A 13986-nucleotide genomic window follows, 5' to 3' on the forward strand; every position below is an offset into this window, starting at 1 on the left:
CTTAGAGTGTGGGCACTGACCCTTTCCTGAGTTACTCAAGAAAGAGGGCTTCCAGGTGGACTGGACACTAACTAGCCCCTTGAACAATGACTTGCTTGGAAGAAAAAAGTCTCTGGGAAGATTTAAGCCCAAACAGCATGATCTAGGGGATAGTGCACGGGTCTGGGTGTCAGAAGAACTTGGGTCCTAATCCCGACTCCACCACCTGTGTGTTGTGAGACCCTGGGTCAGTCTCTTAACTTCTCTGGGGCTCAGTTACCTCATCTGTAAAATAGGGATTAAGACTGCGAGCCCCATGTGAGACATGGACTGTGTCCACCTGATTGGCTTGTATCTACCCCAGTACATACAGCACCTAGCACATAGTAAGCACTTAATAAACACTATAAAAAAATAGCCAACAATTCTTCCAAGAGTGCCCAAACTCAAACAAATCCTAGGTGTGGCCTGGAAAGGTCAGATGAAGAACACTTCTAAAAGACAACGGGGAAGCACGTTGTCATGGCCGAGTGGGACACTAGTTTCCAGAGGAGGTGCTGTCCCAGCTAGCCTGGCCGGTTCAAACGGTGGCTTCATGAACCCTGGAGTCTCTATATCCCTCTCTCTCCCTTCCCAAAGTGAGGACAGCAATGTGGTTGGAAATGAGAAGAAACCAGTATGAAGAGGATGAGACCTTTCAGACAGTAAGTGTAGCAAAATTCTGTCTTCCAAAATTAACCTAAGCCATTCTGAGTTCTTTTAAAATTATTTTAGGTCAATTTTTTTTTTTTTAGCGGAAACCATATCCGACAAGAAAACAACGGACCAGATGTCATTCATTCGCTACCGTCATCAGATACAATGCCATTACGCAAGAAGCTACGATAAAATTCACAAAGTAATTTTAAAATGCATGACTCGCAGTTTAAGCAAAGAATGAAAAGGAATAGGGCACACAGGGTGAGAAATATGGTTGGGAGGCAGGGAGGGAGTTAAAAATCTCTCCGGGCAAGGAACGGGTTAGAATTCAGAAGTGTGAGGGGGAAGAAAATACACAACTGGAGGGTCAGATTGTTGGTAAAATAAATGTAAAAATCTTTCCAAGCTCACGTGGGCCAGTTCGTGAGAGCCTCAACGCTGGGCTGTAAAAAACTATTTCCATGGAGCAGATGATTGCCTAGCCGTTCAAACCGGTGGGGGGGGAAAGTAAGGCAGAGAAAAACGGTCTGTCAGCATGATCCAAACAGGCAGAACCACAAGAGCACAGGCGGCTGGATGGGAAAAAGGAACGTTGGCAGATCCTTCAAGAAGAAACTCTTCCTGGGTGGTGCTCAAAATCCCTCCACTGAGGAGGACATGAAAGCAGCAGGATCCATAATTTAGCTAGCACCCTCTGAAGAACAGGTTGGGGATGAAGATAGGATGAGAAAGAGACCCTAATTATCACCTGATGCAGTATATATGATGAGGCGGAGAAAAGGCAAAAATCGTTTTGTAAGGAAAAAAAATACTCAAAAAGTTTTCCCAATTACTCCCTGATCCATACAGATGCCCACACACACGCACGCGCGTGCACACACACACACACACACTCGCAGCAGCAAATATAAGAGTATTGAAATATAAAAATGAATCCCTCAAACCAACCCAAAACAACATCGCTTGGCCAGATTGTACAAATCATTTGTTAAAAAAATACCTTCTTTGCTATTGCATCAACAGGCCGATATAGAGTCTCTCTGCAAGCGCCAGATGACTTGAAAGCTACCCTGGACCATTCAGTCCTTCCCTTCCCTGCCACCCGCTCGGCCTCACTTCCGGCTTCTGCGGTGACGTGGTTCTGGTTCCAACAACCGTGTTCTCAGAAAATACTGCCTTTTGGATACAAGCTGGTGTCATCAGGACACTACTGGTGTCATGTCCCACAACTGCAAAAAATAACAAAAACGGGGGGGTGAGGGGAAGACACTGCAGATGGTGAGCGGTAGACAGACTTCCTCCACCCAGGGAAACTTCTTCAGTGCGACAGACCCACCAGCTCACTAATGGCAAGTAGAAACCCCGGCCCGGCCCAGCCCAGCAGGGACCACCTGGGACCCGTGGGCAGGAGCCCAAGCGGGCCGGGCTGCCAGCCCACCGGGCACCAGTGGGACAGGGCCCGCGGGGTGTGGGAGGGAGAGAGAATAGTGGATCGGGCGGGAGATGGGGAAAGAGGCAAGGGAAAGGAAAAGGAGTAAACATGCACTCGCTCCCCTCAGGCTCGGGATGAAGGGGAGGTGACCCCGGCTCCAGGGGCTGGAAGCTGGTCTCTCCGCATCCATCAGAAACTATTCTCTGCAAGAGGAGAGCATTCCTGGCCAGGCATGGGAAAACTTGGGAGGGGCCGCCCCCTAGGGTGGAACTCCAAGACAATGGGGTAGAGTGTCCAAGAGAAAAAAAGGTCATCCCTCACTTATTCCCACATTTTCTCTATTTCTGTGGGCTAGTTTAATGAAAAGGAATGTGGCCGCGTGGAAAGAACACGAGCCTGGAAGTCACAGGACACGGGTTTTAATCCTGGCTCTACCACGTGCTGCTGTGTGACCTTGGGCAAGTCACTTCAATCCTCTGTACCTCAGTTACCTCATCTGTAAAACTGGGATCAGAACTGTGAGCCCCATGTGGGACAGGGACGGCATCCAAACCAACCGCGCCCCCCGCCCCCGCCCCAGTGCTTAGAACAGTGCTTGGCACTTGACAAATACCATTATTATTATTATTCAATCAAATCAAGAGTATCTATTAAGCATTTACTCTGGGAAGAGCACTGTGCTAAGCACAGTAAGCTTAGTAGACATGATTCCGGCCCTCAAGGAAGTTACAGTTTAGCAGGAGAGACCGTCAGTACAGTATATTATAGGTTGGGGGAAGGAACATAGTATGAGGATATGAGCATAAGTACTGTGGGGGCAAGTAGTGGGGTAAGTAGGGAGGGAAAACAGGGTGGGGAGATGAGAGATTTCTCAGGAAAGCTTCCTGAAGGAGATGTGATTTTAGTAGTGCTTTGAGGTGGGGAGAGTAGTTGTCTGCCCCGTTAAGCAAGAGGCAGCCCCACAGAGGAGGGACGGCGTGAGCGATGGGTCCACAGCGGGAGACGAGAGTAAGGCACTGTGAGTAGGTTGGTCTTAGAGGAGCGTGATGTGTGGACTGCTTTGGAGTGGGAGAGAATGAGGGTAAGTAGGGAGAGAAAACTGATTGGGTGTCTCAAAGCCAACAGACAGCAAAGGCATTCTGCTTGACCAGCATGGAGAGGGATGGGTGACCCCTGGAAGTTCTGGAGGGGTGGGAAGATATGTGTGCAGAGAGATGTCGCTTAGATTCGGCACATTTCTCAGTTCCAGTCTTACACACTACTGCTCTTGTCCGTCAGAGTGACACTTTGACGGCAGCCCACAAGGGCAGGAAAGGAAGATGGGAAATGACGACGAATAGACCTAAAATGGTCGCCTACCTTAATAATCTTGTCCGTTCCAGAAGTCAATAACCACCCTCTGGTTGCGTCAAAATGCACATGCACGATATTGTGTTTACTGTCGTGGAAAGTGGCCGTGGGGGCCCGCCTGTGGAGAAAAACAGCCTGGGGTGGGACGCAGTTTGGCTGCAGCAGAGTGTTTACACCCTGCAATCCCGGCCAGGAGGACGCACCCGGGCTGTTAACCCTCAACTTTCCCGTGGCAACGAGAGCCAAACCGACCGAGCACGGACGCTGTTGCTGGGGGCCGTTTGCGTTAGCCCGGAAAGAGTAGAAAAATCTTTCAAACCACTCTCCCAGCAGAGAGAGATTGACGTGAGGTCTCCCTGAAGGGTTCTGGGGCTCTGATGAGGTTGATGACATTTAGGAAACGAACTTTGGGCCAACTGCCCCGGGGAGAGGGCTGCAACTCTGTCCAAATGCCCCAGAGAGGGGGCAATTCGTTCATTCAATCAGATTTATTGAGTGCATACTGTGTGAAGAACTCTGTAGTAAGCTCTTTGAAGGATTGGGTATATTTACTATGAATTTCAGTCAGAGAAGAATCAGGACAGACCTAACAGAGAAATGCAGCGGAGATAGAGAGGACCTTGCCAGGAAGCTCCTTGTGCTGGAGTCTGTGTCCCAGTGGAAGCCCAGACCGGGATTACGGACCCCATTAGCGGAACTCTCTTTTGGGAAAACCTTAGGGTAGTTCTTCCCCAACAGTGTGAAAACTTCAAACAGGAGGTTTGTTTTTATAAATGAACAGCATTTACTAACCCGTACAGACCCTGCATTTGGGTGACAAATGGTTTCAGACTGCGTTTACAGCACTGACGCCCTGATCTCTGGGGCCTGGGACCAAGGGTAAGCCCAAAGAAAATCTTCTGGGGAATGGCCTCTGGACTTCCCCTGGCTCGGCTTCATGAGTTCGGGGCATGGGTCAGAACCCACCCACTTACATTCATCTTGAATTCCCTTGCAAATTTCAGAAGAGTCAAGATATAGCTCTTGAGAAGAGGGTGGCCTAGTGGATAGAACCCAGGCCTGGGACTCAGAAGGCCTGGGTTCTAATCCAGCCTACACCACTTGGCAGCTCTGTGACCTTGGGCAAGTCATTTCTCTCACTGGGTCTCAGTTCCCTCATCTGTATAGTGGGGAATAAGACTGTGAGTTGTATGTGGGACAGGGCCAGGATCAGGTGTCTGATCTGGTTTATCTGTATCTATCCCGGTGCTTAACACACAGTAATAACAACAATAATAATGCTGGTATTTGTTAAGCGCTTACTATGTGCACAGCACTGTTCTAAGCGCTGGGGTAGATACAGGGTAATCAGGTTGTCCCACGTGAGGCTTACATTCTCAATCCCAATTTTACAGATGAGGTAACTGAGGCGCAGAGAAGTTAAGTGACTTGCCCACAGTCACACAGCTGGCAAGTGGCAGAGCCGGAATTCGAACCCATGACCTCTGACTCCCAAGCCCGTGCTCTTTCCGCTGAGCCACGCTGCTTCTGCGCAGTGCTGAACAAATACCATAAAAAATCTATGGGGAGTTAAAAATGGATTAGTCTTTTAAAATGTTCAGACAAGAGGAAGTTTTCATACTACTACTATTTTTAATAAGGATAATTGAGTCCTTTTGCTCGGGCTCCCTCTGGCCTGGGACAAAGAGGGGAGATCAGAATTCATTCGCTGTTAGCTCCCTGGAACCTGGGCCATGCCTGAGGAGCTTCCTAAGTGGATTCCATTTAAGTGCCTGATGGGCTGTTTCTGAGTACTGGTGGCATTTTGGACTGACGGGAAGACATGGGTCAGGGCTGGTGGTCTCCCCTGCTCCCTCTGGACGCTGAGGGGGGTCTATCACAAAGTGACCACGCAGAGGTTGGCCTGACTAAGATAAAGGACTGGGAGAGAGAACAGCAGAGACCGATGCCAATGTATTTCTTGAGCGCCACCCGGGAGCACGGCACTCAACTAGGTGCTTTGGGGTGGAAACCAGAAGTGGAAAAAGGGAATCCTTGGCTAGTTGCTGAGAAACAGAACTGTTCTGCAGGGGCCACTCTGCCCGTCATTGTGGCTTTTAACCAGCTGACAACAGCAGGAGGCACAGATGTCTAATGGATAGGGCACTGGGATTTGAGTCGTAAGGTCTGGGTTCAAATCATGTCCCTGGCAATAGATAAGAAGCCTTGGCCAAGTTGCTTAACCTTGGTGTGCCTCAGGTTCCCAACTAATCATCATTTCTGGCCCCCTCTAACTCACAGGGATGTAATGAAGAGATATTAACAGTGAGGGGACTTGTACTCTTTAAAAGGAACTAGACGAGTCCTTGATGATACCACCACTGGGATGGTCTATAAACCAGGAAAAGGAACTAGGCCAATAATAGGGTGAACGGCTTATTTGAGTCTGGGGGTCCAAATTCCACTGGGAGCCGGACCACTGGCCCATGTCAAATGGATGATTTTTGCCAGAAACGGGGAAGGGTCCCACCCAAAGGAGAGAACCGGGAGAATTACCAGGCAGACTAAAAGCGACCATAAGGCTGAGCTCCACCTCTCTCTGAAAAACAACTGGGAGGCGAGGAGCAGCCCTGCCCATCGGAGGAGGTTGGTGCCATGGAGACCCTCTCCCTAGACGTGCACCTGCTCCTTCCCTCAGGGAGCACATTGCACCACACACAGGTTTATCTTTAAGGATCCAATCCTTGGCCCGGGGGAATCTGGACAGAGATCATTTTCTTCAAGAATATTCCTCTTTTTCCCTTCAATGTCATCACACTGGGGTGTGGATTACAGACTGCTCGAAGGCAAAGGAGGGCAAGATGCCCCCCCAGCTCATATACATGCTCAAAGGCTCCATTTTGAGCCCTCTGCCACCAGACCAACGTCATTGCCCATCGCGTCACCCCTCCCTGTGGCTGCTGATCAGCGACCCTGGCGGAGAGGAGGTGGGGGAACCAGCCCTCCTACTTACTCTTCCTCGGTGATGGAGTCGTAGCAGCTGTCACACACCCTCACATCGAACTCGAAGCCCATCAGGGGGATGGAGGAGCGCCGGGAGCTGCACTTGCCGCACACAGCCTGCCCACACTTGCGGCAGTGGTGCTGGAAACGGAGACAAAAAAGCACGCACACACACAGTATTTGTTAAGTGCTTACTATGTGTCAAGCACTGTTATAAGCACTGGGATGGATACAAGCTAATCAGGTTGCAGACAGTCCCTGTCCCTCATGGGGCTCAGTCTTAACCCCCATTTTACAGATGAGGTAACTGAGGCACAGAGAAGTAAAGTGACTTGCCCAAGGTCCCAGAGCAGATAAGTGGTGGAGCTGGGATTAGAACCCACGTCCTTCTGACTCCCAGGCCCATGTTCCATCCACTAGGCCATGCTGAAGACCTTGTATCTACCCCAGAGCTTAGCTCAAGGCTTGACACATAATAAGCACTTTTTTTAAGGCATTTGTTATGAACCTATGTGTAAACACTGTTCTAAGCCCTAGAGTTAATCAGATGGGGGACAGTCCCTGTCTCACATGAGGCTCAACATCTAAATCTATTTTTTTTTCAAGGAAATGAAGCTTTTTATGAGGACTCCTAGAGTGGTTTTTTCAAGCAAAACGGGCTGGAAATTGAGTTTCAGGATTTAGTACTCCTGCCTGGGGAGCAGATGTGACTGCTACTTGGTAGCCAGCTCAGCGTCTAAAACCTTTAGATTTGCTCTTTACTTATCCTGCTACTGCTACCATTGCTAATATCTTTAAATCTGCACCGCCAAAACAGGTTCTCATTTGGAAGTGCAATCCACTACCCCCACAGAGGAAGAACTATGCTTTTTAACACCTGGGGCAAGTTTCCTCACCTTGCATCCAGCTAGGAAGCCTTCGCAAGGTTGTTAACCTGGAAGGGAAGTTACTCTACCAGAAAGACAAACCACTGAATTAACAGTTCACCACTATCCAAGACTACAGCAAGGACCCTGTGGGGGGAAGAGAGAGAGGGTGGACAGGGAGGAGGGGGCAGGGTGTTTCACTTTGGGATTCTCTCTAGACAACTAAAGCATAAACTCAGCAGTATGCCCATTCTGGAGATCTCCCTGTGCCATTTCTGCACTCCATACCTACCTGTGCCCCCAGGGCAGTACCCTGCTTGCTCCCCTCTAGTTAATAATAATAATTATGGTATTTAATAATGTTGGTATTTGTTAGTGCTTACTAAATGCAGGGCACTGTTCTAAGCGCTGGGGTAGATACAGGTTATTCAGGTTGTCCCACATGAGGCTCACAGTCTTAATCCCCATTTTACAAATGAGGTAACTGAGGCACAGAGAAGTGAAGTAACTTGCCCACAGTAACACAGCTGACAAGTATTTGTTAAGGGCTTACTCTGTGCCAAGCACTGTTCTAAGTTCGGCCCTACCCTCAGCAGATTTTCAACCAAAGTGTTCCCACGACTTTAACTTCAACAAAATCGTAATCTGGAAAATGTCAATGTATATATTGAACTGCACATTCCGAGCCATTAGTACAGTGTCCTGCACATAGTAAGTGTTCAATAAATATTATTGAATGAATGAATATATGCAAGTATAAATAACCAGATTTATACTTCTTAGCCAAATAATTTCATTTCTCCGTGAACAAAGACCACAATTATTACCATGACTGGTACCAGTAGCCTAAATACTCTCACCCGCTTCTGAAAGCTTATTTCAGTAGCAGGCTCCACCATTCTGGCTCTTCCAAAACAGACTCTCCTCTGATGGCCGCCCACGAGGGATTGCATTTTGGTTAAGAGCACGAGCCAGAGTGGATTCAGCATCTGGAGCATCAATTGGAGCCACATCGCTCCAGGGTACTGGAGAGGTAAAAAAATAAAAACGTGCCTCCGGCCCCAGCCACCATCTGGGGTGGGCAGCAGTGTGGGTAGAGGGAAACTGAAGCTTGGGGTGGTGGCAGGGGGCATGAAAGAGAACTGGCCGCAGGAAGCTGGTCTAGGGAAGTTCAGGGGAGAAGAGGCAAGAAGATTGCCCCCTCCTCTGACTCTGTAGTGTGGGAGACCGGACCCTCTTCCTGCCCCTCAGTGCCATCCTCCAGGCCTGGCTGCCTCTCAGGGTCCCTGTGCAGGGTGAAGGGTGACTGGTCAGAGGTCCCGGCTACAGACCTAGTGGCGGGTCTGGCAGGCAGGCAGCCCACTTCTCAACACCCGACAGCGGAGTAGCTCGCTCCTCGAGAAGCAGCCTTACTACCAACCTGTCGCAGCCCAATCTTCTTGCTGTCCCACATCTGCTTGAAATTCCAGAAGAAAGGCTGGTCACACTTTTGACAGGAATCGCTGTCCAGCCACTCGGGCGTCTAATGAACACAAAACAGGCAAGAGGTTAAATAGGAAGAGGCCAACGGCAGGCAGAGCTGGATTCCTCATCTGTAAAATGGGGACAAGATACCTGCTCTTCCCTCTGGCTTAAATTGTGAGCACCATGTGGGACATAGACTGTGTCTGGCCAGACAATCTTGTATCTACCCCAGAGCTTAGTACGGTACTTGGCACATAGCAAGTTATTATTATTATCATTGTTTCCTGGGGAGAAAAAATTTTAATCTCCTAAACATTTAAATACTACATTTATTAATATTACATTACTTACCCCCTAGGATAAGCCTCTGGGACCCACATGCTTACTAATTCTGTTGCACTGTGCTCTCCCAAGTGCTTAGTACTGTATTCTGCACATAGTAAGCGCTCAATCAATACTATTGATTGATTCAAGTGATATGCACCCCTCCCACCTGGACAGAAAATACATTACCAGGATGAAACCACGACATACATACTGGCTAATTCTTTCCAATGCTATCATTCACCCCGTGAAAGAGAAGGCTCAAGCAAGTGTGACCAGCAGGTCATGATGGGCCATGATCCCAAACACAGGAAGAAACCAAAATGAAAATTCAACAAACATGCCATTTGAAAAGGGTCGGTAGCTGTGACTGCTTAAAGCCAAACACGATATTTAAAATCCCCAAAAGGGACTTGTAGAGGGGCTGATCAAGCCCATCACTGTCTATGTGGGAGCAAACAAGAGGGCTCCTCCTGCAGCTTGTTACCCTAGCAACATGACAAACGTCCATTCAGCGCCAACCCCTTTCCACAAATAATAATCGCTCCAGCTTCCTATCCTGGAGGTACGCTGTGCTGCTGCCCAAAGGAAATAATCACCTGGAGGCGATATTCAATTTTCTCCGCCTAAATCTTTATGCTGACGTGATGTTTCTGGAGGAGGGTACTCAAGGGTCAAAACAGTTCAGTCAAGAAAATCCAAGTTCTTGTGTAATATGTCCTCCACGACAATATTTGTTCCAACTAATTTCCAGGTGAAATAATGCCATTTTCCCTTGGAGCCTAACTAATTTTACTATGTTAAATATTGGTTCTAGAATTCCGTTTCCTAGGCCCTGGTTCGCAAAAGGGAATTGAACTGTGAGAGAGCCCGTTATTAGGTAAGGTGTCAGAATCCAAATGCAATCTTGGGATCTAGTAGATCACAGTTTTAGATTCAAGCCTCAAGTCTATACTTTTTTTTAAATAAGGAATCATTTAATTTCTGCCTCAACACAAATGCCCCCAAACTCTTATAATCTGGATTAAAAAAAAAATAGCATCCACATTTATTCACCTCCTGCCTCTCAACGTCCATGTTCCAAACGACAATCCCACCATCTCCACCGCATGAGATGAGCTGTCGGGTATGCTGAGCATAAGAGAGAGACTGAACTTTGTCACTGTAAAAACCAAAAACCAAAAAAACCCCCAAAAAACAAAGCATTAGAATTGTTTGGAGGGAAGGGACCAAGAGGCCTCAACGAAAAGCAACTTCAACTAACTCAGCCAAAGGGCTCTCCCTGATTCGATCTCAACTGGATTTGTGATGCTGTTGGAGAAATTAATGGAAAGAGTACTACTGGGGAGGTAGGGGGTTGCCTCAAGCACTTAAACGCCGAAGATCATCTATTGCTTGGCATGACTGACTTGTATCTACAGAAACGAGTTCGGCATCATCATCATCACCATAGTATTTGTTAAGTGCTTTATTGTGTGCCACAGACGAGATAATCAGGCCCAACATGGGGCTCACAGTCTGAGTAGCCCAAGTAGCCTTCTGTCACCTAAACCTGCGGCAGTGGCCCCAACCTCCTGGCTCCTGCCTCATCGGATGGGTCTGGCCCGAGAGCCAACCATCCTTCACCTCTGGTGTCCGACCCCTCACGCAACCTGGAATAGCCACCCTCTTGCATTCTGGCTGCCGACTGTCCTTCGGCTTACTTATGTCCTTGGAGTTCAATGGCCGTTCCTTTTCTTCCGCCGATGTCCCACATGATAATAGAGTGATCCGAGCTGCCCGAGAACAGCATTCGCTGGACTGGATCCCAGCACAGAGACGTGACCCCACCTAAAATAGACACACACACACACTTCATTTACAAAATTATTTTACCCAAATAATAGCTACAAGAATGGTCTATAGGAAGAAAATGGTGGCACCCAGGATGGCATAAAATCCCCATTTTTAATAATGATAAAGTATTGGTTAAGCGCTTACGCTGTGCCCAAAACTGTGCTAAACACTGAGGTACATACAAGATAGCCTGGTTGGATGCAGTCAGTATAAATAGGAGGGAAAGGGTGGCTTCGGTAAGAAATAAATTGATGAGAACAATATAGTGCCCTTAGAACTCCCATCATAAAGACAGAGAAGAACAATCCAAATCCAAGTGACATTAGAAAAAAGATTTTCAACAAGGGTATGATGAGAATAGGACTTAACAATTACTCTCCCAATCCCACCCAGCAGGAGCAAGGCTTGGCCCGGTCCACTTTCATCCCTTCCTTAAAAACCCCTCCCTTCTGCTTCTCCAGCTTCTTCCTTCAGTGCCTTTAGCAGCTGCTTACCGGCCCTGCTGCCCAAATTCCCTCCTCCCCTATCCAAAGCAGCAGTGCACAGAAACATCTTTTCCTCCCCTCTCCTGATCTGGCAGAACCTTAATCCTTGCCAAGAATTTCCCAGATCTCCCCACCTGGCCCAGGGACCCCTCTGGAACTGGCAGGCCCTCCCTCTGGCTCCTTGGGGTGTGCCATTTCAAAGAGGAAAGCAAAAATGAAATCCCTACTTGAGAGTTGCGAACACCTTAGGCTTTGCAGTCATTTGTCTGCACATAAGAGGGCGGCTCCTCCCAATATATTTGTTAGGACAAAATAATTAGCAGTGATGGCCACCACCACCACATAAGGGTCATGTTCACCAATTCTGCTGTATGATATACTCCCAAATGTTTACTACAGTGCTCTGCACACAGTTAGCACTCAGTAAACACCACTGAATGACTGACAAAGTCATTTCAGGTTACACACTGCCTCTACTCAGATGGCTATATTCCTAAAATGGTAGCATGGGGAGGGGCTTCAGGTGGGACAGCAACAGGGAGGCAGGCAGTGGGTGGGACCCCAGGTATGGTAACTTACACACACACATCGCCCCCTCTACTTCCAGTTCCTGTAACTCAGTTGGTTAAATGGCAAGAATTTAATTTATGTATCTGTGATCTTTTTTCTGGTTGAGGGGCGTGGAGTTCTAATATTTTCATCAGCTATTGCGTGATGTAGTTTTGTAACTGAAAAACCGTTATGGCTCTTGCCCATGATAATGACTTCATTTCTCTGAGGGGTAACGGGTCCACAAGAGTCTGTAGAGGGTGACTTTGGGGCTGAGGGTTCAACAGGGATTGAGAGGCTCCCCTTGGGACTCTGTGAGCCCCCTGCTCCCTCTACAAACGGGGTCAAATGTGATCCCGTGGGTCATAGGATCACACTGAGGCCTGCAGAAGACAATCTGCTCCTTCCAACGGTGTGTACTTTGGGGCAAAAAAATTCTAGGGAAATGATTATTCACTGCATTAAAGCTAAGGGCCAAACTTTCAATCAAGTTTACACTTATGACGCTATCCATTAGCATTAAAATATTTACTTCCCTCCCCACCCGCCCCAACTAGGCTTTTCAAAAACCTCAGTTTTTATTCACGGCAAGGGTTTAGCTGAACTGATCACTTCACCAGCTCTTGGAACAGTGTGAAGCCGCTCTGGGATTTTTTCATCTTACTTTGCTTGAGACTACTTCTTTAAAATGGATTCATTCTGATCACAATACTTTCCCACACCACAGCTACCAAAAAACAAATTTTCTTTATTCGCTGGTATCTCTTCTTCCCCTCTGCCAGACCAATTTTTTCTTTTCTGTTCTTTCATGATAGAATGGTATTCTCGCGAAGGCACAGTCAGCGCTGTAGTGGGCCCCCGTGCATTTTGGTTTGGGCAAGGATGTTACAGGAGAACAGGGCAGTGTAGGGTTGTATGAAATGGTATGGTGAGAGGCCCTAGCTGTAGACCAGCAAGGGGAAACCTCACAACGAGGAACAAGCCACGTTCGACTCTGGGATCTGAGGATGCCAGTTTCCCTATTCCCGCGAGGCAGTGGTGCCGATATTGGACAGCCAGTGGCCAGGCTCGGCTTTATGGACAGCGTGGGCCAACCTGATCGATCAGTCAACTAATCAGTGGTGTTTACTGAGCACTTACTGTGCACAGAGCACTGAAAGAACAAAACAAAAGAGGTGGTGGTCGTGAGCCCTGCCCATGATAAGTTTACAGTCTACAGGGGGAGACACAGTAAAACAGATTATGGACAGGGGAAATAGAAGACTTGGTATTTTCTTGCTTTCTTCCCTCAGAGGCCCTTCCCTCATCCTGCTGTTCCTAGACACACATGGGGTGAAAAACAGTATGAAGGTCATTTGGTTTGACCACTTGTGACTGAAGGCCTGCTTCTTATCAGCTTCAGGGGACTGTGACCAGGATAAGCCCACATGGAAGTTTTTTGCACTCTCCGAGGAACTGATTACAGGAATCCAGGGCAGTGTCATTACAGGGCATTCTAAGCACAGACTCGGGGAACACTGCAGTGACTCCGCGCTGGCAGAAAAGGTTTGGCCAAAGTTTCCCTCGGTTATAGCGTGGCATTCTCATTTCAGGAAAATAAAAGTTCTTTCAAACACCCGTTTCCTTTCTTTTTGGGGAAGAATTAATTTCTGCTATGCCAGTTACCTGTATTTGAACAGGATCATCCCAAAACATCAACAATCCCCTAGATCCAGAGCCAGCCACCTCCAAACTATCTGAGTCGAAGATACCCAAAAGAGCCCATCACATGCTCCCTCCCTGCAATCCCTCCCCTGGATGATGAGTAGGGATTTATGGGGAAAGCATCGAGAAACCAGCATCCTTTTGCTTGGAGAAGTTGGGCAGAGGCTTAATGGTGGATTTTGTGTCTTCATCAAAGGTGTCGTGCTGAGAACGACGGACAGTGGCTGTCTGGTGAGACTGAAAGAGGAAAAGGACTGAAACAGCTGCTGACTTGCAGGGTGGCTGAGCCACTGGGAGGGCTATGGAAGAGACCTGG

The 13986-nt window shown here is 48.1% G+C and overlaps 1 protein-coding gene across 4 annotated transcripts in view; it reads right to left on the reverse strand.

Moving 5' to 3' along the window:
• Positions 1-1626: 1626 nt before the first annotated feature.
• The window catches only part of WDFY2 (WD repeat and FYVE domain containing 2), an 82768-nt gene continuing 70408 nt past the window's right edge, over positions 1627-13986 (reverse strand). For all 4 annotated transcript variants that reach the window (XM_039914919.1, XM_029048450.1, XM_029048447.2 and 1 more), the window contains 6 exons: positions 10800-10926; positions 10153-10258; positions 8729-8830; positions 6453-6583; positions 3470-3578; positions 1627-1907 (listed from right to left, as the gene is read on the reverse strand). In XM_039914919.1, the coding sequence (XP_039770853.1) occupies positions 1878-1907; positions 3470-3578; positions 6453-6583; positions 8729-8830; positions 10153-10258; positions 10800-10926 (605 nt within the window). In that variant the 3' untranslated portion in view covers positions 1627-1877. The remainder of the gene's footprint in view (positions 1908-3469; positions 3579-6452; positions 6584-8728; positions 8831-10152; positions 10259-10799; positions 10927-13986) is intronic.

Source organism: Ornithorhynchus anatinus, chromosome 20, assembly GCF_004115215.2.
Source record: "Ornithorhynchus anatinus isolate Pmale09 chromosome 20, mOrnAna1.pri.v4, whole genome shotgun sequence".
Classification (NCBI taxonomy): domain Eukaryota; kingdom Metazoa; phylum Chordata; class Mammalia; order Monotremata; family Ornithorhynchidae; genus Ornithorhynchus; species Ornithorhynchus anatinus.